The following is a 26,306-nucleotide window of genomic DNA, read 5'->3' on the forward strand; positions in this document are numbered from 1 at the left end:
CAAAGTTATCAACTATTGTTTGTTTGATCCACATAAAGAACCTTCATGGTTGGAGCAACGTGTCATTTAATATGTTACTACAACTACTCAATGAATTACTTTCCGAAGGCTCGTGTCTACCATCAACATATGAATAGTGTAAGTACATCATCAAGGACTTAGATTTCAGTTATGAAAAAATTGACGCTTGTCCAAATGACTGTATCTTATACTGGAAGAAGTTTAAGGAATACATTACTTGTCCAAAATGTGGTGCTTCTAGGTATAAAATGAAAAAGGTCCAAAGTGCTAAAAGAAAAGTTTCTTGTAAGGTAACTTCTCGACCAATTCCAGCAAAGATTTTGAGGTATTTTCCTTTGAAACCGAGGATCAAGAAACTATTCATATCTTCAAAAACCGCCGATCTGATGACATGGCACAATAAAGGTCATAAAAATGATGGAAAACTAAGGCATCCAGCAGACTCACCAGCTTGGAAAAATTTCGATTCGTTACATTCAAATTTTGCATTGGAGCCTCAAAATGTGAGGATGGGTTTAGCAAGTGATGGTTTTAACCCATATAAAACAATGAGTAGTAGATACAGTATTTGGCCGGTGGTCCTGACGATATATAACTTGCCTCCATGGGATTGCATAAAACAACATTCTATGATGTTGTCTTTGCTTATTCCTGGTCCTTCTTCTCCTAATAGAAATATTGATATATATTTACAACCTTTAATCGATGAGTTAAAAGAGTTATGGGAGAATGGCTTTGAGACATATGATGCTTCTAGTGGAAAGTTATTTCGTGTACATGCTGCCTTACTTTGGACTCTAAGCGATTTGCCTGGTTACTCTATGTTATCTGGTTGGCGTACAAGTGGAAAATTGGCATGTCCTATTTGTAATTATGACACATGCTCTAGATTCTTGAAACATAGTAAAAAAACCTGTTACATGGGACATCAAAGATTTTTAGCATCAAAGCATCGGTGGCGAAAGGATAAGAAGAGTTTCGACAGTACAAAAGAGCTAAGAACAGCACCTGTACCACTATCAGGGCCTGATATATTAGAAAAATTAGGCAATAGGGAGAATTTGTTTGGGAAGACTATAGAGAGGAGAAGAAATGATGATGATCCCTGGACTAAGAAAAGCATCTTTTTCGAGTTACCATATTGGAGTACTAATTTGCTTCGTCACAACTTGGATGTAATGCACATTGAAAAGAATATTTGTGAAAATATTGTTGGAACATTATTGAATTTAGAAGGAAAATCAAAAGATCATCTCAAAGCAAGGCTTGACTTGGTAGATATAGAGATATGGCATGAACTTCATCCAAAAAATATAGGACTAAATAAGACATTTTTGCCACCAGCACGTTTCAAAATGTCTTCAAAGGAAAAAAGTGACTTTTGTTGTGTTTTGAAAAATGCAAAGCTTCTTGAAGGGTATGGCTTCAATATTTCTAGGTGTGTTCAACTGGAACATCACAAACTTCTTGGTCTTAAGAGTCACGACTACCATATATTGATGCAAGACTTGCTTATTAAAATAGCAATTCGAAGAGCTTTACCAAAAGAAGTTGTGAGAGTTCTACTCAAGTTTAGTTCATACTTCAAGACGTTATGCTCTAAAGTTATCAGAGTTGATGTGTTTGAACAATTAGATGTTGAAATTGCACAAATTCTTTGTGAATTAGAAAGAATATTTCCACCATCATTTTTTGTGCTAATGATCCATTTGTCTATGCATCTAGCATATGAAGCAAGACTTGGTGGACCTGTCCAATACCGTTGGATGTACCCAATTGAGAGGTGATGTATTTTGAAACCTATAACAATTCCTATATTTATTTGGTGATATTAATGATATATGTTCAATATATTTATCTTCTCTAAAACTTTATTACTAATATCTATAGGTTCCTACTCAAATTGAAGAATTATGTCCGTAATAAAAGTCGTCCTGAGGGATCTATTGTAGAAAGTATTTAGTAGACGAATGTTTAACATTTTGTTCAAGATACTTGAATGACAATGTCCGAAAAAAATTCAATAACCTAACAAAGAATCTTGATGGTCCAATAGGGAATATGGTGATGATAAGTCTGGATCCTCTTATGTGGGAGCAATATCATTGTTATGTATTGTTCAATTATAATATCACCGCTCCATATATCAAGTAAGTAATCATATATGCCTCTTTATTTTTTAATATTATCATACTTATATTTGATACTTTTCACCTTTATGTAGACAACATGAGGAGATTGTTTTTAGTGATGCTTATACTAGCCTTGGAGATAAATGGGACAAGACAAAAGACCATTATCTTACTTTTACTAAATGGTTTGAGATTTTGCTAGGAATTTATCTGTTAGTAAAGAGATGAAGTGGTTGTCTAGAGGGCCAAATGTTGCTGTAAGAAGATTTTCTGCTTATGTGATAAATGGTTATAAGTTTGTGACTGAAGATTATGAGAGAAAAACACAAAATACTAGAGTTATGGTTATTTCATCCACTGTCAAGTTTAGAAATGAGAAAGATGAGGATCCAAAAGTAGAAAATGTCACTTATTATGAAGTTCTAAAAGATATACTTGAGTTAGATTATCATGGGCATTCTAAATATGTGCTATTTAAGTGCGATTGGTTTCAAAGTAAAAAAGACAACTTTGGGTTAACACTGGTAAACTTTAGAAAGCCAATTTATGAAAATGATTCATTCGTGTTTGCAACTCAAGTGAGACAAGTTTATTACACAGAAGATCCAAGTGATACTTGGCATGTTGTTACCAACACCATTCCAAGGGATTTGTTTGATATATACGGTGACTTAGATAATGATGACATGGAAAAGTTCAAGGATGGTCCTCAAATAACAAGTTCTATGTTTTATCAATCTACAAGTGTTGAAGATGATGTTAATTGGATTAGGGATGATATACCTGGGACAACAATTGATACATGCATCTTAGATAATCAACCAATGGGAGAAGAGTCTCTTAGAGATATGTCAACTCTATGATTTTCTTCCTTCTAGGTAATTTCATACTCCTCTCAATCCCCTTTACTAATAATTATTTTATTGAATTGTAAGAATCTTGATTTGTTCCCTTTTGCAAAATACTGGAGTTATGGTTATTATCATGATCACTGCTGCTTTTTGTTTAGTTTATGTTTGTTCTAGGATTTGGCTTTTGATACTTGCGGAATTATTATGCAGAGTGTTGTTTCTGAGCTGAATAGAGGTCTTGCTGCAAATGAGGATGATTTAAGAAAGGCGGATGCTGTGGCTAAGGAACTCGAAGCTGCCGAAGGACTAGTTGATCTCTCAGCTGACCTCGATAAATTACAAGGAAGATGGAAACTGATATATAGCAGTGCATTCTCATCTCGTACTCTAGGCGACAGCCGGCCTGAACCTCCCACCGGAAGACTCCTTCTTATAACTCTTGGACAAGTCTGTTTCTGAACTAGTATCATGCATGATATAACTGTAAATTACTTTAGCCTGGTGGCATGAAATATATTTGAAAATGATTCATAATTGTTGAGCAAGTTACAGATTCTTATAGAAGTCTATTGTTTAGAGATATAAAATTATTTTTGTTCTTTCACGTATAGTTCTTGACATAGAATTAGAGCTGCTACAAGAGAGGAAAGCAAGAAATGGCTACCTTGGATGAAAGACCCTCTACCAAGAGGTGGCTTCCTCTTGAAGCTAATCCTGACCTGATCAATCAGGTTACCTCAGCTAATCTGTTCTCTCTCTCTCTCTCTCTCTCTCTCTCTCTCTCTCTGTGTGTGTTTCTTCTTCAAAAGAAGAAAAAGTTGGAGTTAATTGCATGAATTTCAGTTCCTATGGAGTCTTGGGCTTCCACCAGACGAAGCTGAATCCTGTGATGTTTATGGCTTAGACGATGACCTTCTTCAAATGGTTCCAAGCCCTGTTCTTGCCGTCTTTTTCCTTTATCCACTCACCTCTAAGGTTCACTTTTTTTTTCAAAAAAAAATTATTTGAGCTGAATTCTATGCCATTAAGTTAAAAAAAGGGATTATATACTATAATATTGTTCATTTTTGCTGCTTCTGATTTTATCATACCAAAGAAGAGAGGTTGCAACAGGAAAATGAAAAAAGGGTAAGTGGACATATCTCCTGGTATGATTATTCCTTTTTCCTTCTATTCTTTGAGAATTTCTTTTCGTAAAATTGGATAATGGAACCAAAGAATCTGAATATTGGTTAGAATGTAAATGTATGATATATTAGGTCACTGATTATGTAGCTGCTGTTCCGGTGTAGGAAAATAGCAATAAAGTGTACTTTATGAAACAAACTGTGGGTAATGCTTGTGGTACAATAGGACTTCTTCATGCTCTTGGGAACATAACTTCTGAGATCAAGCTTGGTAAGCTTACTTCATTCACAGTGTAACACCCTACCATACAGAGTCTTATGCTTAAGTCATAATTCAGAGATGTCAAGGTATTACGACCTCTAAAATAAAAAAATAGTACGTATAGTAGTATGAAAAGGGTTTATAACTAGGAGCCTTTTTAAGAAAAAGGGGTAAACAAAAATCGTAACTCAAAATGCGCAACACTCCGATCGATAACGTAACGAACAAGGATAAACCAGCGCGAGATTATATATATATATATATATATACAAGGGAGTGTCAAAAACAGGAATATCAAGACTCAAAATCCGGCTGCGAAGATAACCGGTCCGAGCATAGCAACATATATATATACAAGTAAATAAAATAGGAAACCCCAAGGAAAACCCAAAGGGGCACAAAACTGAGAACCTATTCTCCAAAATCTCCTATAGGAGGAGTCATCACAATTTGTATTATTTAATGGAGATGAAAGTATCTAAGCAAAACATATAAACCAAAACAGAGTCCCGAGAACAAAGGATCTTCGCTAATCCAGAAGTCTCCAGTATGCCTCAGCGAGAAGCCTCATGTCCTGCATCTGAAAACCACAAAATCCACATGGGTGAGAACCAGAGGTTCCCAGCATGGTAACAACTTCCACATATATAATACATAATAATAGAGGAAAGTCGAAGGCAATCCTAGAACTTCCTCCAGATAAACATCAAAGCTTATAAACAAGCTAAACCATAAGTGGCAACTGACTAAAGATCCTTCAGTCTAACTATATCTTCCCTTTCCAAACCCTTCAGACCTCCCAACCACCAGCAGAAGTATAATATAGCAAACACAGTTATTTCAAACAAGAGATATACAAATAGGAACAGATAAGGCATTTAGACAATTAGCAAGTAATATGCAGTCAATTAAGCAGTCTCAAACAATTCACATAGTATGCATATGATGAATGCCTGTCCCTATTGGCTGATGATATCATCTGTCGGTTATAGAGCCAACCCGACAAGTCTTGGTAGCTAACCATTGGACTGTCCCTCTGTTGTGTCTCCCCAACTCGAGTTATACTCAATATAAACTTGATCATAATCATGATCCAAATCCATCACCCTCACTGGTGAATATTTACGGGGGTGAGCTCATCCGGGGATTTCACAGTGCCCGGCCACCCTGACAACATAGGGTCAAAAGAGCTTCGAGTCTCAACCTGGAGCACGTGGTGGCTAGCCACTGCTTCCTCCCAGGGAAACTCTCATCTCTAACAGTGGAAGTGTAGCATTCACAATTCATTTAGCAGCATATATGCATTTATTCCACCGCCATCCTCCGCATCTCACATAATCATTTTTGATCCTCATTGATCATTCATTTTTCCCTTGCTTCACTCGCAAGTTACCACATTCCCTAGCCCCTTTTCTCATCGCTAGGTATATCATAATGATTTAAGACATAAGTGGTGAGATCGAAGGCTTAAAAGTATGAAATTTGGTTTTTAAAACTCAAAAATCAACTTTGGGATGAAAACAGGGCCACGCGTACGCGCACACCACGCGCACGCGTGGATGGCCACAAAACTCATCGATGCGTATGCGTCATGCACGCTAACACGTGGATTGAAAAATAGCCAAGCGACGCGCACGCGTCAGCCACGCGTACGCGTGGGTGCTCTTGTGCCCCAGGCACAAAACTGGCACAGTTCTGGCACAACTCTCTGGAAAATGGCTGGGCATTGGGTGCAGCACATCGGTGCGCCCGTGCACACCACGCGCACGCGTGGATGGAGCTTTCTAGAAGAACGCTGTGTACGCGCCAAGTGCGCTTACGCGCGGGGGTCATTCTGCTAAAATTTTTCTAAGTTAAAAGCTGCAGAATTCACATATTCAACCCCCAATCTTCCGACGGACAAAACTTTCTCATTTTAAATTGTTTTTTACCCGTTCTTCGAACGGCATGGACATCCCAGATCCAATTTCATTTTTAAATAGATTTGGCACAAAACGGAGATCCGTAGTTCAAGTTATGTCCCACCAAAGTATGCCCAAAACCATATTTTTCATACAAAACCACAAAGTGCCATTTTCAAAACAAGCCATTTTCAACTCTTTTCAAAATCAATCAAAACATGCCAATTTCATCGCTTTTCTTTGAAATCAATCAAAATATATCAAATTCAACATCAAGCCTCCTCAACTCACACATTGACACTTTACCACAATTCACAAAATCACCATCCCATCATTTTAAACCACTTCACCCAAGTGGCTCAAACTCAAACACATTAACATATCATATACTCTTCCTCATGCCACTTTTCAACAACACCAATTCCATTAAATCATCATTGTACACAATCAATATGATACTCCCCATCAACATGGTTCCACCCACAATTCAACCATAATCAATCATCAAGCATATATCACAACATGCATATTTCTCATACATCATACTATCAAGGCATTAGTAATCATCATCACATATATGACCACATCATATATTTCAACCATTCAACAACATCAACAATTCAATGCCTATCTTAGGGCCTCTAGCCTAAGTATTTCCTACCACATTACATATTAGATACGTGAAACTGAGACCATACCTTAGCCGATTTCCCAAGCTCAACCGGATCACTTCCAAACCACTTTTTTCTCAAGCTCTCAAGGCCTCAACACTTCCAAGAACAGATTTTTTACCACAAAATCCTTTTTCAAGCTTTTCAAAATCACCAATCAAGCTCCAATATTCACACATACACAACGTAAGCCACAATCATCATACCCATACACAACAACTCAATACCCAAACATCATAGAACAACAAATTACACTAGGGTTGAGAATCTTACCATACCCAAGATCCAAAGAGACAAGATTAACCTTCTTCTTCAAGAGAGTTGGGTCCTATAACATCAAAGAGCCCAAAATCTCAATATTTTTGCTCATGAAACTCGAAATCAAAGCTGGAAATTCGAAGAGCAAAACGTGGCTTACCTCAAGATTACTTGTATGGGTTTTGTAGAGCTCTCCGCGATGAACGCGTGGCTGTAAACGGTGCGGCAATCGGAGCTCTAGATCAAAAGTTATGGTGGTTTGAAGATCAAGGGAGACAGAGAACTTGAGAGAGTGTTCTTCCCTCCATGGCCTCCATTTCAGTGTGTGTGTGTATCAAATGAGGAGAGAGAGTGCTGAAAACTAGGGTTTTGGTTTAGTTTAATTGGGCCAAGGGCCTACTTTGGGTCCGGTTGGCCCGGTTTGGCCCGTTCGGTCCAATCTTGGTCCGAATTCTATAAAATTGGTATCAAAATTCTCGTCTCAATCTCCTCTATCACATTTAGCCATAAAAATCACATTTGGGGCTTTCTAAAATAAATTCTCATTTATGGGTTAATTAGCCATTAATTAACCGGGTTTTACATTCTACCCACCTAATTGGGAATTTTGCATACAAAATTCAAATGCAATTACCTGAGAATAAGAGCGGATAATCCATTTGCATCTCTGACTCAAGTTCCCAAGTGTGTTCCTCAACACCGCCTCGACTCCATGCCACTTTGACTAATGAAACCTCTTTTCTATGCAACCGTTTGATACTAGTATCATCAATTCTGACCGGAGCCATTGGAAGCGTCAGATCATCTCTTAACTGAACCGATTCTGGTTCTAACACATGGCTAGCATCAGGAGTGTACTTCCGAAGCTGCGACACGTGAAACACGTCGTGCAGGTTTGAAAGATGAGGTGGTAGAGCCATCCGATACGCCACAGGTCCAACCCTCTCCAGGATTTGAAATGGACCAATGTATTGAGGATTCAACTTCTTTGCTTTAATCGCCCTACCTACTCCCGTGGTCGGAGTAACCTTAAGGAAGACATGGTCTCCTTCCTCAAATTCTAAGGGCTTTCGCCTCTGATCGGCGTAACTCTTTTGACGACTCTGCGCCGTAAGCATCCTATCTCGGATTTTCTTGACTTGTTCAGTGGTCTCAGCTATCATTTTCGGCCCCAACAAGCCTTTCTCTCCAACTTCATACCAACATAGTGGAGATTGACATTTCCTCCCATACAAGGCCTCATACGGAGCCATTCCGATGCTCACATGGCAACTATTATTGTATGCAAACTCCACTAATGGCATATATCGATTCCAACTCGCCGGTTGGTCCAAAACACAAGCTCTCAACATATCCTCTAGTGTTTGGATCGTCCTCTCGGATTGACCATCTGTTTGAGGATGGTAAGCCGTGCTCAAGCTTAGTCGGGTTCCAAAAGCTTTCTGAAATGCACCCCAACACCTTGAAGTGAAACGAGGATCTCTATCAGAGATTATAGTAGCAGGCACACCATGAAGTCTCACAATCTCCTTTATGTATAATCGTGCTAGCTCCTCAAGGGTGTAAGTCATACGAATGGGTAAAAAGTGAGCTGACTTCGTCAGTCGGTCCACAATCACCCAGATAGCATCAAAACCAGCCCTAGTCCTTGGCAATCCTGACACAAAGTCCATTGCAATACTTTCCCACTTTCATTGTGGAATCTCTAGAGGTTGCAACATCCCGGCAGGTCTTTGATGTTCAATCTTTACCTTTTGACAAGTTAAGCACCTTGAAACATATTCCGCCACATCATTTTTCATACCCGGCCACCAAAACATCGCTTTTAAATCATGGTACATCTTAGTACTTCCCGGGTGAATGGAGAATCCACTTTTGTGTGCCTCCTTTAAGATATCCTGCCTCAAAGTGCCAACATCCGGCACAATGATTCTACCCTTGAATCTCCATAACCCATCTTTTTCTTCCGACACTCTCCACTATTTTCCTTGCTCAATGGCCAATAACACCTTCGACAATGCGCCATCATCCTCATGAGCCTTCCGGAGTTCGGACTTAAAGTCATTCGAGATCTGTAATCGACTCAAACACAGAGTCCTGGACACTTCTTGAACACCAATTTTTAGGCTCTCAAACTCCTTGAGCAACTTTTCTTCTTGAAGTGTCATCCAAGCAGCATACAGCGGCTTCTGACTCAACGCATCCGCTACTATGTTTGCCTTTCCTGGATGGTAATGCAACTCAAAGTCGTAGTCCTTCAACAACTCCATCCACCTCCTCTACCTCATATTAAGCTCTTTCTGATCAAAGAGGTACTTCAAGCTCTTATGATTAGAGAAAACTTGGAACTTAACCCCATAGAGGTAATGCCTCCACACCTTTAGCGCAAACACGACCGCAGCAAGCTCCAAATTGTGCGTAGGATAATTAACTTCATGCGGTCTCAACTACCATGAGGCATACGCCACCACATTATGATGCTGCATCAGCATGCACCCCAGACCCTTCAATGAGGCATCACAGTACACCTCAAATGGCTCGTTCGGCTTAGGTAACACTAACACAGGTGCAGTGGTCAACTTTTTCTTCAATGTCTGAAAGTTCTCCTCGCACTCAGGAGTCCAAACAAATGGAGTGTCTTTGCGGGTTAACTTAGTGATTGGCAAAGCTATCTGTGAAAAGCCCTTGATAAACCTTCGGTAATAGCCAGCTAAGTCCAGAAAACTCCTTATCTCCATTACGGTGGCTGGTTGCTTCCAATCCATCACAGCCTCCACCTTAGTTAGATCTACGACTATTCCCTTTTTACTCACCACGTGGCCCAAAAACTTCACCTCACTCTTCCAAAACTCACACTTAGACAGTTTTGCATAGAGTTTCTTCTCCTTTAGAATCTGCAACACGGTTCTCAAGTGTTCTGCATGCTCTTCTTCAGTTTTGGAATAAATTAGTATGTCGTCAATGAAGACAACAACAAATTTATCGAGAAACGGATGGAAAACTCTGTTCATGTAATCCATGAATAACGCAGGAGCGTTCGTCAACCCAAAGGACATTACAGTGTACTCGTAATGACCATAACGAGTCCTGAAAGCGGTCTTAGGGATATCCTCACTCCTCACCCTTATCTGGTGATAATCGGATCGCAAATCGATCTTGGAAAAAACCCCCGCTCCTTGTAACTGATCCATGAGATCATCAATTCTCGGCAATGGGTACTTATTCTTTACTGTGACCTTGTTCAGCTGCCTGTAATTCACACAGAGCCGCATACTCCCATCTTTCTTCTTTACCAGTAGCACTGGCGCACCCCACGAAGAGACACTTGGTCGTATAAAATTCTTACCCAACAAATCCTCTAACTGAGACTTTAGCTCGTCCATCTCTAACGGTGACATCCTATAAGGAGCACTTGAGATTGGTCCCGCCCCAGGCACCAATTCAATAGCAAACTCGACCTCTCAGTTAGGTGGAAATTCATCAATGTCATCGGGAAACACTTTCGGAAACTCACACACAACCAGAATCTGCTTCAACCTTTGATCATCACCCGAAACACCTGCGGTTAACAACATGATACCCTGACATTCGGTTCCGAAACAGTTCACCATCATCGAATTCAAGTAATAATTATTCACCACGACCGCCCCTTCTGTATCCTCCGACATAAAGTACACTGACTTTGTAGAACAATCAAGCAGAACATGGTTCTCAGATAACCAGTCCAATCCCAAGATAAGATCAAGACCGATCATTGGCAAGCAGACTAAATTATGAACAAAATCGCGCTGCTCGATCCTAAAGGAAACTCTCGGGCATCCTAGCCTGGTTACCATGGCTTCATGGGTAGCATTATACACTTTTAGGTCATAACCTAAGGTTACAATCTTCAATCCTAACTCATGGGCTTTCTCAAATGCAATGAATGATGCGATGCTCCCGAATCAAAGAAAGCATTTAAAGTTTGACCAGCCATTTCACAGTTACCTCGAATGAGTGTCTCGAATCCCTCGGCACCTATAGCTGAGGTGGTGAACACCCGACCAGTTTGTTGTGCCTTTCCAGCACCTTGTTTCTGCTTCTCTGGACAGTTGGCGGATTTATGCCCCGCCTTTCCACAATTGTAGCACAAGCCCCATCTGGCCTTGCACGGGGTTCCCGGATGGTGACTCCCACACCTAGTACAAGCTTGTTCATTCTGAGGCTATTTTCCATACCTTTTCCCTTGGGAGTTGTTGTTGTTGGGTCTCCTGAAGAAACCTCCTCGCTTGAAAGGCAGACATCTAGGTGCGAAGCTCTTCCCTCAGTTTTGTGGGAATGATCCTTTGTGACTTCCTTTCTCAGCGGTTGCCCTCTTTACACACTCTTCAGCAACCCTATACTTGTTTACCAACTTGGAGAAAGTCCTAATCTCTATTGGTCACACTGAACTGAAAATATCGCTCTGAAGTCCTCCTTCATACTTAACACACTTCCATTCCTCATATTCTACCAGAGTCCCTTGACACATACGAGAGAACCTGAACAGCTCTTCAAACTTGTCAGTATACTCAGATACGGACATGATACCCTGCTTCAGCTGTAGTAACTCAAGTTCCTTAGCCGTCCTGGCAGAAGTCGGAAAGTACTTCTTATAGAACTCCTCTTGGAAGGCATTCCAGGTGATATAGTCATCACCCTGCTGCAGAAGACGTCGGATACCTTGCCACCAATGTGATGCTTCACTGGTGAGCATATAGGTAGCAAGCTCAACACGCTGTCCGTTGATAAACCCCATTTTTAGGGTTTATCTTGTATTGAATTTAGAGTGTTTTGATAACCTTTTGTCACATTTAGCCTATGAATTAGCATGGTTTTGTTATCTCTCCCATATTTATGCTTAAGTGTAAAAACATGCTTTTTAAGCCTTATTTTGATGAATTCTAATTTCTCCTTGATTCCATAAGATGCCTTGATGTGTTTGCTAGTAGTTCCAGGATTGAAATAGGCTAGGCATGGATCAAAGGAAGCAAGGAAGGAAGCATACAAGTGGAGAGAAGAATAAAAAGTCAAAGAAGCAAAGTCAGCCAAGCACGCGCACGCGCACAAGGCGCCCGCGCGCACATTGCAGAATCGACCAGGGACGCGCACGCGTACCGTGCGCGCACGCGTCGATGACCGCACATGACTTCATTAATGCAACACGTGCCTGGCGATTTGAGAGGGTTTCTGAACCCATTTTTGGTGCCAATTGCTAGGAGAAAGGAATAAAAGGATTAAGGATTAAGGGGAAGGCATGAGGGAATCATATAGCATAATTAGGATTAGTTTGGAGTTAGTTTTAGAGAGAGAAGCTCTCACTTCTCTCTAGAATTAGGATTAGGTTTAGGTTAATCTCTCTTCTTAGATCTAGGTTTAATTCATGCTTTGATTCACTTTTCCTTTATCAATTCTTAATCTTCTCCTACTCCTCTTTCTAGTTATGTGCTTTAATAATTGTAATTCTTCATTTTGTTTTAGCTAGATTGTTGTTCCTTTGTTTTCTTTCAATAATGCAATTTGAGGTAATTCATGATCATTGTGATTTCCTTGATTGTTGTTGTTAATTCTTAGCAATAATTGTTGTTAGATTCTATCCTTGTTCTCAATTTACTATGCTTTTCTTATGTGCCTTCCAAGTGTTTGATGGAATGCTTGGTTGGATTTTAGTGTAGGTTTTGTTCCTCTTGGCCTCGGTAGAGTAATTAGTGACTCTTGAGTTATCTAATTCCTTTGTTGATTGATAATTAGGAGTTGCTAATTGATTTGAATGCCTCTAAAGCTAGTCTTTCTTTTAGGAGTTGATTAGGACTTGAGGAATCAAATTGATTCATCCACTTGACTTTCCTCCATGGTTAGAGGTTAACTAAGTGGGAGCAATGGACAATTCTCATCACAATTGAGAAGGATAACTAGGATAGGACTTCTAGTTCTCATATCTTGCCAAGAGTTTTATTAGTTGTTAGTTTATTTTCTTTCCATTTATATTTCTTGTCTAAAATCTTAAAAACCCTAATTATAACTTACAACCAATAACAAGACACTTTATTGTAAATCCTAGGGAGAACGACCCGAGATTTGAATACTTCGGTTTATAAATTTTAGGGGTTTGTACTAGTGACAAACAATCTTTTGTATGAAAGGATTATTGTTTGGTTTAGAAACTATACTTTACAACGAGATCTCATTAGTAAAATTCTAAACCGTCAAAAATCCAATCATCAAAATGGCGCCGTTGCCGGGGATTTGCAATGGTGTTATGTTATTGGTTATTGTACATATGTGAATATTGTGAATAGGTTTATCTTTTGTTTGTTTCTTAATTTTTGTTAGTTTTATTTTGTTCTCTCACTATGAATTCTCCCTATGGCTATGAGTTTGGTTCTAATTTGGTTGTAGGAAATGTGCACCTCAATGATGACATTCATTATGGATGGAACCAACAAAGATGGGAGGAGCCTCAAGGAATTGATCACTCCTATTGGCAACAACCTCCGGATACTTATAGATATAATTTCTATCCTAATGCATGCCAATTTAATGGCTATGATGACTCTTTTTGTGACACTCAACAACCACCATCATATGCCTATGAATCTCATCCTCAACGTGAACCTCAACCATTCTCACAAGCCTTTCCATACCAAGCACCTTCCTATGATCCATATCCATCATATGACCAATCATCCATACCATATTTTTATGGCCATTATGAGCAAGAACCTCTAGAATCACCACAACCATATCAAGATTACTCCCAAGAACCACCTCAATACATACAATCTCCACAACCTTACCAAGAAGAACCACCTTCCCATTATGAACCCTCTCTCCAAAATAATGAACCTTCTTACTCACCCTAAACCCCGATAGACGATCCTCTCACTTTGTTACTTCAAGGACAAGAAGCCATGAAGCGGGATACACTTGAGTTTGTGACCAATTTGACCAAGGTGGTGCACACTTTAGCCCACCAATGTTTGAATACTCAAGGTACTTCCATGAACACATGTGAAAAGTCAAAAGGAGAGCAAAGCATGAAGGAGAAATTGGAAAATCCGGTGAAGAAGGAGGAGTCGAATTTTGTGCTAGAACAGTTGGGAGAGCCTATGATCATTGAAGAAAAGGAAGAAGTGGTTGAAGATTTAGGAGATATTGAAAGTCCATGGGAATGTAGCATCATGGAGCACTCTTCCAAAAAGCTTGATATTGATGTTGAGGAGGGTGCGCAACCTCCAAGGCATGTCATCGCTGGAGATTTGGAAGAAGCTTATCAAGAAATGGATTCAATTATGGATGAATTTCTATCTACAATCGAATTCCCTCCCATTGGACATGAAGTTAAAACTATAGAAGAGTGTGCACAACCTCCCATACCCTTGGTGAGCAATGAGAAAGAGATCTGCCAAGGAGAGAACATTGGCATGGTGTACATTGAAATTGAAGAATATGAAGAGGTTGATCAAGAGATGGATTCATTCATCAATGAATTCCTATCAAAAATTGAATCACCTCCCATTAGGCAAGAAATCAAAGTTCTTGAAGACAACACCAAGCCAAGTGAAAAAGGGGAAAAGGTTGAAATTGAAGAAGCTTGTGAAGAGGTGGAAACAACCAAAGTAGAGCCTAAAGAAGTAGACCTTGCATTGTCTAAGTGTGGGGAGGTCTCCCTTCCCAAGTCACCATCCAACACAACATTCAAGTGGGTAAACTCTCATCCCTAAGCTTCACTTTCTCACTTGAATATGGTTTAATTGAATATGATGGTCAACTTAGAGCTCTTTGTGGAGTTAGGAATAGGAGAGAGTTGTGTAGTGGTTGGAAATTCGGTATAAAAATCATAAAGGCCAAGACTCTAAGGTATAGGAATGAGGATGGACCGGAAATCATCGTATATGGGTCTAGAAGGAAGCATTGGTGGAATAAAGAGAATTCTATGTGTCAATCACCCTTATGTCAACCACCCGTACGGAAAAATCATGAAACTCAACTAAAGGATGGGTGAAAAGATAAGATATGGGATCCCGGTTCGCTATGTGAAGACCAACTATGGGGACTCATATCTTGGGTAGAACTTTGCCCAAGCTTGATGAAGATGGTTGGAAATTCTGTCAACCAATTGAGAAGCAAAGATCCTTGGAGATTCAAGGATGAGTACAAACATAAGCCACCATGACAATAAGCCCCTCAAAATGTCCAACTTAAGGACAATAAATAAAAGTGCTAGGTGGGAGACACCCCACCATGGTAAACTCTTTCCACTCTCTTTTAAATTTGCTTAATAAGTGATTTGAGTTACCATTGTAGGTAGATGTTTCATATAAATTTGTTTGTACAACTTAATTGTTAGCTTAGTCACATGTATGTTGTGTTTAGTAGTAGATGAATAATATCAAATTGCATTTTTGTGAATTGTATGATGGTTGATTGAATAAAGAGTTGTGAGCAGTATGGGGAGCATCTGAGCATACTTTTCCTGATAAAAAAAGGGGGGTGGACGCGCGCGCACGCGTCCCTGAGCGGATGCATCACCACCCACATTCTAGAGAGTTGGGCTTCTCTTGGGCAAACACTATGCCATGAGCCCAACCTGACCCACGCTGACGCGCATTACGTGTGTGCGCGCCAATCATGAGAACAAAAACATGTACGCGGACGCGCACAAGCCGCGCCCGCGTCGATCTGCTGCTGCAATTTTTTGAGCCAAGCCCCAGAGAGTTGAGCCGGATCTAGGCCAACTTTAAGCCCCCAGCCCAACTCGATTTACGCGGACGCGCACCTGCCGCGTGCGCGCCCATATGCCCAGGATGGAACAGACGCGAGCGCACGCATCGCGCTAGCGCGCCTTATCACAGATTACCAACGTACGTGGACGCGCACTTGCCGCGCGCGCATCCCTTCCATGCTGCCGCCACTCTAGGCTTCTGACCCGAGAGTTGGGCGTGCGTCAAGCCCACCCTAAGTCTCAGGCCCAACCACATGCACGCGTGCGCGCGCTGTACGCGCACGCGCCGTTGCATAATCTGCCAACCCACGCTAGAGCGCACTGCACGCTCACGCGTGGATCACCATTTTCCTCAATGTACGCGGACGCGCAGGGTGCGCGCTCGCGTCGATTCAAAAAAAGGGATAACCCTAATACGCGAAGGACACTGCGCAGTCGCGCACTTTCTCTTCTTTTTCCCCCATCATCTTCTTCCTTTCTCTACCTCCGTTCAGCCTCTGTCCGCCGGCCATCACCACACGGCCAACCCTTCTTCGACTTATCTCTCTCTCACTTGCCCACCCCGCTTCAGTCTCTCACCCTCACCTCAACCACCGCCGCCGCTATTTTCACCGCCACCGTCCACGGCGGTGCGAGCTTCTGCCTCTGCTGCCCTTTCCCCTATCCCAATTTCCTTTTCCCATTCCTTTCTTCTCTGCTCCCAGGTTCTTGCTCCAACTCTGCTTGTTTTTAATTTTTCATTTCTGTTACTTACTGTTAGTTGTTTGTAGTTAGTTAGAATTGGAACTTTGTATGTTAGGTTAGATAGAAATATTTGCTGTTAGGTAGCTAGGACTGGATAGAAGATTCTAGGCCTGATAAGTGCTCCGTATGTGCATATTTGCTGTTTGTTTTCTTGGGTACTGTATGTTGATTTTGGGTTGCTATTTTGTGCAAATTGTGTTGCCTGCATGCTTTCCCACTGTTGTTATACTTGATTGATGTTGCTTTCTTGCTATGTGAGCTATTTTGCTATCCGGGAACGTCCAATTTTTAGCCGGAATGCTGCCCAATTTTCCAGAAATCTGTCTTCATCTTAATCTCTATTGTAATTTGGGCTAATTTCCGTTCCCTTTCAACTTCCCGGATCTGCACCAATCATGGTGACCATGAACCAGAACTTCTCTTTTAATTGAGCCTCAATATCGTCATACCACTAATCCACTTTTCTAACTCACTAATTTCTTTAACCATTTAACTTCTACTCACCTTTAACCCTCTTTAACTATTCTTTCTAAAGTATGATGATTTTTTGCTTAATGAGTAAGAGTTGTTGACTTTAGTGAACATTGCATTCTTGTTTACTTGTTCACTTAAGCTTCCTTGTTTACCAACTCTTTTCAAATTCAGTTCACATCATGATTGTTATTAGCCAATTGATATCCTGAACATGCCTTCTTTGTTACATGCTAAGTGTTTCATTGCTTATATTCTATCATATTTTTCAGGATGTCGGATAAAGGAAAGGCTATAGCCACTGCCTCCAAGAAAAGAAAACACTCTACACCCTCTATTCCCTCCATCTACAAGAATTATGCTAAGAATCCGTTAAATGACGAAGAAAAAGAAAATCAGTTGCTACCTTCTACCGATCCGACTAAGTTCCCCAATCTCTACTGTGAGCTTCGACTTTCCAAGTATCGGACAACAAAACTGAATACCGAGAAGAAGCTTGTTCTCCCCAATGATGTCCGACGGTCCATTACTAGTCGGATCCTTGAGTTGGGTATAGATTTTGTTGACAGAGATTTGGGGGATATTAACATCTCTTGGGTGAAGAAATTTTATTGCAACTTCTTCCGTCCCACTTTGGATTCGGTTCAGTTGAGGGATAGAGAGGTTATGATTACTGAGACTGCTATAGAGGAGGCATTACAGTGTCGGCACATTCCTGATGACATGTGTGCCCATCAGCAGGCAGAGATGGCTATCCATACCATGACCTTTGACTATGAGGCGCTGAGGCGCGTGATTGGTTTACCTGATACCACTTGGGTCATGGATGCGACCAACACCAAGCCTAAGGAAATGCTATTTGCTCAGTTGACCAGAGAGGCCAAGACTTGGCAGATGATCTTTGCCCACTATGTCTTGCCTACTACTCACTTCTCTGAGATCCCTATGGAGATGCTTCTGCTGATTGGGTGTGTCATGGAGGGGAAGGAAGTCTATTTCCCTCGACTTATCCGACAGTGCATGTGGGGGGCGCATGCCTACTTCTATTTCCTACTTTGGTCACGAGTATGGCGTCCCTAGCTGAGGTCCCATGGCTAGACGATGATGTGCTACCACTACCCCCTGATACAGATGACAGGGAGGTTACTATTCCTTGGGGTGGTTGGGTGCACGAGAGGCCCCCAGCTAGATGCCATTCCAGGGCTAGAGCAGTAGTGGGGACACCTTCACCATCAGCCCCTACAGCAGCCCCATCTTCCTCGACAGTTCCTCCGGCGGCACCCGAGCCCACTTATCTACTGATCCAGCGTCTGTTTCGGTTCTTAGAGCGCGAGAGACTCCATGTCAGACACCGACTGGATCGGATGGACCAGGCGCTCATTTCTCTGGGTGCTGAGTTACCTCCGCTTCCCGACTCTCCAGCCTCCGATGAGCAGGATCATCAGGAGGAGGATGCGGAGGCGCCGACTCAGCAGGATGCACCTCCAGCTGCCCCAGCCACCACAGAGACCACACAGACTCATACAGAGCCAGTCCCGCAGCCACAGTTAGAGCCAAAGCCTCCCGTTGTACTTTCCACTGATCCTCCGGTTTAGCATCGAGGACGATGCTTGATCTTAAGTGTGGGGAGGTCACCGGTAGCACCACCATTAGAGGACCGGTGAACATTTTGGCCACTTTCCTAGTTATCTTATTTTGCATATCTTTTGTATACATTTTGATGCATTTTGAGTTTACTTTGGATACCTTTACTGCTTATTTTGGATTTTAGATATTTTGATGCTTTTGGATATTTTTAGATGTTTTAGATGATAGATTCCATACTTTTAGTTGGATTTTTCTTTATACATTTTTGCATATCTTTCTTTTTAGTTTGTGGTTGTGATTAGAAATCATACTTTGAATTGCAAACACTTAGTCACCCTTTTTGCATAAGAAATTGATTTTAAGCGGAAAAGGAAAGGGTAAACTAAGGAAACTCTTGAATTTTTCAATCACAACAATGCTTAATCAAATATTGAGATTTTTCAAGAAATTTAAATATAAGGCATTAACCCAATTGATTGAATGAAAATTTTTGGTGAACTTGCTTGAATTCATACTTTGTGAAGCATGTATTGAATTAAGAACACAAGCTTGTGAGACTTGAGCCTAATGAAGTGGTTACATTTTATAAACCACTTATTTTCCATTCTTGTGTGAAATTGTTCTCTTTCTATGATTATGATCCTTGATTTGCTTGATTCTATATGTCCATTTATTTCTTGTATTCATGCATTTGTATGATTGAGGCCATTATTTCATTAGCCTACTTACCCAAATAGCCTACCTTTTACTCCCCATTGTTAGCCAATTTTGAGCCTATGCTTAACCAACTTATTCTCATTCTAGCACATTACAAGCCCAAGGCGGAAAACCAATGAAAGTCCTTGTTTGGATCTTTGATTAGCCTAGGCTAGAGAGAGTGCTTATTATTCGAAGTTGGTGAGGCTTGGGAACATTGGATGGGATAAAAAGGGTAGTGCACTTTCATAATTAGGAAATGGGAACATATTCATGTATGGATTAAATGTATAGACCTTATGCATTGATGCTCTTGTGTATAGTTTGAAAGAAAAAAAAGAGAGAAATGAAAAGAAAAAAAGAAATAAAAGAGAAAAACAAAAGAAAAGAAAAGAAAGAAAGAAAAAGGAAGAAAAATAATAAAAAGGGGACAACATGCCCCAAAGTGAAGTCAATAAAAAGGAATCAATGCATAGGTGTTATAAATCAAATAAGAATGCATGAGTATGTAAGAAAAAGTGAAGAATGGGTAGTTAGAGTAGTTTGAATTTGTATAGGTCATTATGTAGGTTAGGTGGGAAAGTCTATGCTAATCAAAGATTCAAATCCTAGTCCACTTAACCATAAATGATCCTACATTGACCCTAACCCCATTACAACCTAAATGAAAGACCTCATGATGAATGTATGCATGCATTGAATAGGTGTTGATTGTTAGAAGAAAATCAAATTTTGGAAAGCTTGAATAGAAGAGAATTGAGTGAATTAACCCTTAAACACTTGAGTGAATAGAGCGGATACACATCCGGTGAGGGTTCAAAAGTTCAATTACATGTATTCACCCATATTATCTATATTCTTGCAAATTTGAACTCCTTTTGATAATTCAATACAATTGTGGTTTGGACTTAACTCCTATTGTCCTAACTATTGTGCTTACACATGTTCTCTTGGAAATTGATATGTTTGAGCTAAGCATTTGCATTCAATTTAGGTAATTACATTTAGATAGGACTCATATAGTTTAGTTGCATTCAATAAATGTCACACCCCTTAGTTCCTTCTTATTTTAGCATGAGGACATGCTAAGGTCTAAGTGTGGGGAGGTTGATAAACCCCATTTTTAGGGTTTATCTTGTATTAAATTTAGAGTGTTTTGATAACCTTTTGTCACATTTAGCCTATGAATTAGCATGATTTTGTTGTCTCTCCCATATTTATGCTTAAGTGTAAAAACATGCTTTTTAAGCCTTATTTTGATGAATTCTAATTTCTCCTTGATTCCATAAGATGCCTTGATGTGTTTGCTAGTAGTTCCAGGATTGAAATAGGCTAGGCATGGATCAAAGGAAGCAAGGAAGGAAGCATACAAGTGGAGAGAAGCATAAAAAGTCAAAGAAGCAAAGTCAGCCAAGCACGCGCACGCGCACAAGGCGCCCGCGCGCACATTACAGAATCGACTAGGGACGCGCACGTGTACCGTGCACGCACGCGACGATGACCGCACATGACTTCATTAATGCAACACGTGCCTGGTAATTTGAGAGGGTTTCTGAACCCATTTTTGGCGCCAATTGCTAGGAGAAAGGAATAAAAGGATGAAGGATTAAGGGGAAGGCATGAGGGAATCATATAGCATAATTAGGATTAGTTTGGAGTTAGTTTTAGAGAGAGAAGCTCTCACTTCTCTCTAGAATTAGGATTAGGTTTAGGTTAATCTCTCTTCTTAGATCTAGGTTTAATTCATGCTTTGATTCACTTTTCCTTTATCAATTCTTAATCTTCTCCTCCTCCTCTTTCTAGTTATGTGCTTTAATAATTGTAATTCTTCATTTTATTTTGGCTAGATTGTTGTTCCTTTGTTTTCTTTCAATAATGCAATTTGAGGTAATTCATGATCATTATGATTTCCTTGATTGTTGTTGTTAATTCTTAGCAATAATTGTTGTTAGATTCTATCCTTGTTCTCAATTTACTATGCTTTTCTTATGTGCCTTCCAAGTGTTTGATGGAATGCTTGGTTGGATTTTAGTGTAGGTTTTGTTCCTCTTGGCCTAGGTAGAATAATTAGTGACTCTTGAGTTATCTAATTCCTTTGTTGATTGATAATTAGGAGTTGCTAATTGATTTGAATGCCTCTAAAGCTAGTCTTTCCTTTAGGAGTTGATTAGGACTTGAGGAATCAAATTGATTCATCCACTTGACTTTCCTCCATGGTTAGAGGTTAACTAAGTGGGAGCAATGGACAATTCTCATCACAATTGAGAAGGATAACTAGGATAGGACTTCTAGTTCTCATATCTTGCCAAGAGTTTTATTAGTTGTTAGTTTATTTTCTTTGCCATTTATATTTCTTGTCTAAAATCTTAAAAACCCCAATTATAACTTACAACCAATAACAAGACACTTTATTGTAAATCCTAGGGAGAACGACCCGAGGTTTGAATACTTCGGTTTATAAATTTTAGGGGTTTGTACTAGTGACAAACAATCTTTTGTATGAAAGGATTATTGTTTGGTTTAGAAACTATACTTTACAACGAGATCTCATTAGTGAAATTCTAAACCGTCAAAAATCCAATCATCATCCATCAGGTACCACTTGTGCTTGCAGTGCTCGCTCTATAGCCTGAAACCATGTATCGGCTTCAGTCAGGCTAGTAGTTCCCTTGAACTTGGGTGGATTAACCTTCAAGAAGTTTGCCAGTGTCATCGGGCCCTGAGCTCCACCTCCATCATTACCATGGTTGTTCATCTGTTAACCAAGAGCCTCAGCAGTGGCTTGCATAGCAGCAGCCATATTCTCCAACGCCGTCATAAAGTTCACCGGATCATTAGGGTTAATCTCCGGCGCACGAACATTAGTACGACCTCTACCACGGCCTCTACCGCATCCACGAGGCGCCATCTGGTTCCTATATACACCAAACAATTGATATTAAGTTGATCAGTCTCAATATCGGAAGTCTAGTGCTTTAAAGTCCCAAATGCATGCTCATGAACGTTTATGCCAATTATATCAAGCAGATATACTAATAGCACATAACAGACATACAGAGAATGCACAGAAGCATAGTCAGTCCGTCCTTCAGGCTCTACAGAAATGAGCTGCTCTTATACCATAATGTAACACCCTACCATACAGAGTCTTATGCTTAAGTCATAATTCAGAGATGGCAAGGTATTACGACCTCTAAAATAAAAAAAATTAGTACGTATAGTAGTATGAAAAGGGTTTATAACTAGGAGCCTTTTTAAGAAAAAGGGGTAAACAAAAATCGTAACTCAAAACGCGCAACACTCCGATCGATAACGTAACGAACAAGGATAAACTAGCGCGAGATTATATATATACAAGGGAGTGTCAAAAACAGGAATATCAAGACTCAAAATCCGGCTGTGAAGATAACCGGTCCGAGCATAGCAACATATATATATATATATATATATATATATATATATATATAAGTAAATAAAATAGGAAACCCCAAGGAAAACCCAAAGGGGCACAAAACTGAGAACCTATTCTCCAAAATCTCCTATAGGAGGAGTCATCACAGTTTGTATTATTTAATGGAGATGAAAGTATCTAAGCAAAACATATAAACCAAAACAGAGTCCCGAGAATAAAGGATCTTCGCTAATCCAGAAGTCTCCAATATGCCTCAGCGAGAAGCCTCACGTCCTGCATCTGAAAACCACAAAATCCGCATGGGTGAGAACCAGAGGTTCCCAGCATGGTAACAGCTTCCACATATATAATACATAATAATAGAGGAAAGCCGAAGGCAATCCTAGAACTTCCTCCAGATAAACATCAAAGCTTATAAACAAGCTAAACCATAAGTGGCAACTGACTAAAGATCCTTCAGCAGCAAATATGCATTTATACTTAGCCATAAGCATGGCTCCACCGTAACACGGCAATAATCTAGCCATCCGGCTCACGGTTAAATCCATAACCAGCCAATTCATTAACAATTACGGCCTTTCGGCCCATGGCATAATAAACACTTCCACCGCCATCCTCTGCATCTCACATAATCATCTTTGATCCTCATTGATCATTCATTTTTCCCTTGCTTCACTCGCAAGTTACCACATTCCCTAGCCTCTTTTCTCATTGCTAGGCATATCATAATGATTTAAGACATAAGTGGGGAGATCAGAGGCTTAGAAGTATGAAATTTGGCTTTTAAAACTCAAAAATCAACTTTGGGATGAAAACAGGGCCATGCGTACGCGCACTCCACGCGCACGCGTGGATGGCCACAAAACTCATCGACGCATATGCGTCATGCACGCTAACGCGTGGATTGAAAAATAGCCAAGCGACGCGCATGCGTCAGCCACGCGTACGCGTGGGTGCTCTCGTGCCCCAGGCACAAAACTGGCACAGTTCTGGCACTACTCTCTGGAAAATGGCTGGGCATTGGGTGCAGCACATCGGCGTGCCCGCGCACACCACGCGCACGCGTGGATGGCGCTTTCTAGAAGAACGGCGCGTACGCACCAAGTGTGCCTATGCGCGGGGGGGTCATTCTGCTAAAATTTTTCTAAGTTAAAAGCTGCAGAATTCACAAATTCAACCCCCAATCTTTCGACGGACATAACTTTCTCATTTTAAATCGTTTTTCACCCGTTCTTTGAACGGCATGGACATACCGAATCCAGTTTCATTTCTAAACAGATTTGGCACAAAACGGAGATCCGTAGTCCAAGTTATGTCCCACCAAAGTATGCCCAAAACCATGTTTTTCATACAAAACCACAAAGTGCCATTTTCAACTATTTTCAAAATCAATCAAAACATGCCAATTTTATCCCTTTTATTTGAAATCAATCAAAGTATATCAAATTCAACATCAAGCCTCCTCAACTCACACATTGACACTTTACCACAATTCACAAAATCACCATCCCATCATTTTAACCCACTTCACCCAAGTGGCTCAAACTCAAACACATCGACATATCATATACTCTTTCTCATGCCAATTTTCAACAACACCAATTCTATTAAATCATCATTGTACACAATCGATATCATACTCACCATCAACATGGTTCCACCCACAATTCAACCATAATCAATCATCAAGCATATATCACAACATGCATATTTCTCATACATCATACCATCAAGGCATCAATAATCATCATCACATATATGACCACATCATATATTTTAACCATTCAACAACATCAACAATTCAATGCCTATCTTAGGCCTCTAGCCTAAGTATTTCCTACCAAATTACATATTAGATACGGGAAACCGAGACCATACCTTAGCCAATTTCCCAAGCTCAACCGGAGCACTTCCAAACCACTTTTTTCTCAAGCTCTCAAGGCCTCAACACTTCCAAGAACAGATTTTTCACCACCAAATCCTTTTTCAAGCTTTTTAAAATCACCAATCAAGCTCCAATATTCACACATACACAACCTAAGCCACAATCATCATACCCATACACAACAACTCAATACCCAAACATCATAGAACAACAAATTACACTAGGGTTGAGAATCTTACCACACCCAAGGTCCAAAGAGACAAGATTAACCTTCTCCTTCAAGAGAGTTGGGTCCGATAACATCAAAGAGCCCAAAATCTCAATATTTTTGCTCATGAAACTCGAAATCAAAGCTGGAAATTCGAAGAGTAAAACGTAGCTTACCTCAAGATTACTTGTATGGGTTTTGTAGAGCTCTCCGCGGTGAACACGTGGCTGTAAACAGTGCGGCAATCAGAGCTCTAGATCAAAAGTTATGGTGGTTTAAAGATCAAGGGAGAGAGAGAACTTGAGAGAGTGTTCTTCCCTCCATGGCCTCTATTTCAGCATGTGTGTGTATCAAATGAGGAGAGAAAGTGCTAAAAAACTAGGGTTTTGGTTTAGTTTAATTGGGCCAAGGGCCCACTTTGGGTCCGGTTGGCCCGGTTTGGCCCGTTTGGTCAAATCTTGGTCCGAATTCTATAAAATTGGTATCAAAATTCTCGTCTCAATCTCTTCTATCACATTTAGCCATAAAAATCACATTTTGGACTTTCTAAAATAAATTCTCATTTATGGGTTAATTAGCCGTTTATTAACCGGGTTTTACACACAGTAGTTGCCTAGTTATAGGATTATTTGTGCATTGATCTACTGTTCTTTCTCATTTATTTTCTGTTGATTTTATTGTATTCTAGTTGAGGGGTGTTTCTTTGACAAGTTCTTCAAAACTACTGCAAGCATGGACCCAATGCAGGTTATTATTTCTTTCTGCCAATGCTTTCTTTCTTTCTTCCTCAAATTGCACAAATAATAGAGATCGACACTAATGGTTATCCAAATATAATGCTCATTTGCCATTTTTGGACATTTATGTGTTTCAGCGTGGTGTATTTCTCGAGAATAATAGAGAGATAGAAGTTGCTCAAGTTTTGATAGACTTTCAAGGCAAGTTATTAATCATCTAAGTATATTGAAGAAATTGGAAAATTGCCTTCTTATACCAATTTTAATGTTTAAATATCTTTAGTTTAATTTGTAAAGTGGGTGTAGAATATGTAATTGAAAAAAAAATTAATTCAATATTTTGTGTATTTAAATGTTACTAAAGATCTATTGTAATATTTTTTGTTATTAGTAAAGAAAATCTTTTGTAACATTTATTAGAGTATTGCTATAGAATATCTATTGTAATATTTTTTAAAATGTTATTAGAAAGACTTTTTGTAATATTTTTTAAGTGTTATAAAAAATATCTACGGTAATATTTTTCTAAGTGTTACAAAAAATATCTATGGTAACATTTTTCTAAATGTTACATAAAATATCTATTGTAATATTTTTTAA

General features: G+C 39.9%; 2 protein-coding genes across 2 annotated transcripts in view; both read left to right on the forward strand.

The window, feature by feature from the left end:
- LOC112775302 (ubiquitin carboxyl-terminal hydrolase 3-like) overlaps positions 1-25,927 on the forward strand; it is a 28,362-nt gene extending 2,435 nt beyond the window's left edge. Inside the window, exons 3-8 of the mRNA XM_072231760.1 lie at positions 3,215-3,735; positions 3,848-3,979; positions 4,094-4,132; positions 4,297-4,402; positions 25,658-25,716; positions 25,844-25,927. Coding sequence (XP_072087861.1) covers positions 3,661-3,735; positions 3,848-3,979; positions 4,094-4,132; positions 4,297-4,402; positions 25,658-25,716; positions 25,844-25,927 — 495 coding nt within the window. The 5' untranslated portion in view covers positions 3,215-3,660. The remainder of the gene's footprint in view (positions 1-3,214; positions 3,736-3,847; positions 3,980-4,093; positions 4,133-4,296; positions 4,403-25,657; positions 25,717-25,843) is intronic.
- Positions 270-1,808, forward strand: LOC112775297 (uncharacterized). The gene has a single exon (XM_025818855.1). The coding sequence runs from the start codon at positions 270-272 to the stop codon at positions 1,806-1,808; it is 1,539 nt and encodes a 512-aa protein (XP_025674640.1).
- Positions 25,928-26,306: the final 379 nt, after the last annotated feature.

Source organism: Arachis hypogaea, chromosome 3 (assembly GCF_003086295.3).
Source record: "Arachis hypogaea cultivar Tifrunner chromosome 3, arahy.Tifrunner.gnm2.J5K5, whole genome shotgun sequence".
Taxonomy (NCBI): Eukaryota; Viridiplantae; Streptophyta; class Magnoliopsida; order Fabales; family Fabaceae; genus Arachis; species Arachis hypogaea.

Bases quoted from the DNA above. Each gene is read 5' to 3' on its own strand.
- LOC112775297 (XM_025818855.1), top strand. From the start codon at position 270: ATGAAAAAGGTCCAAAGTGCTAAAAGAAAAGTTTCTTGTAAGGTAACT.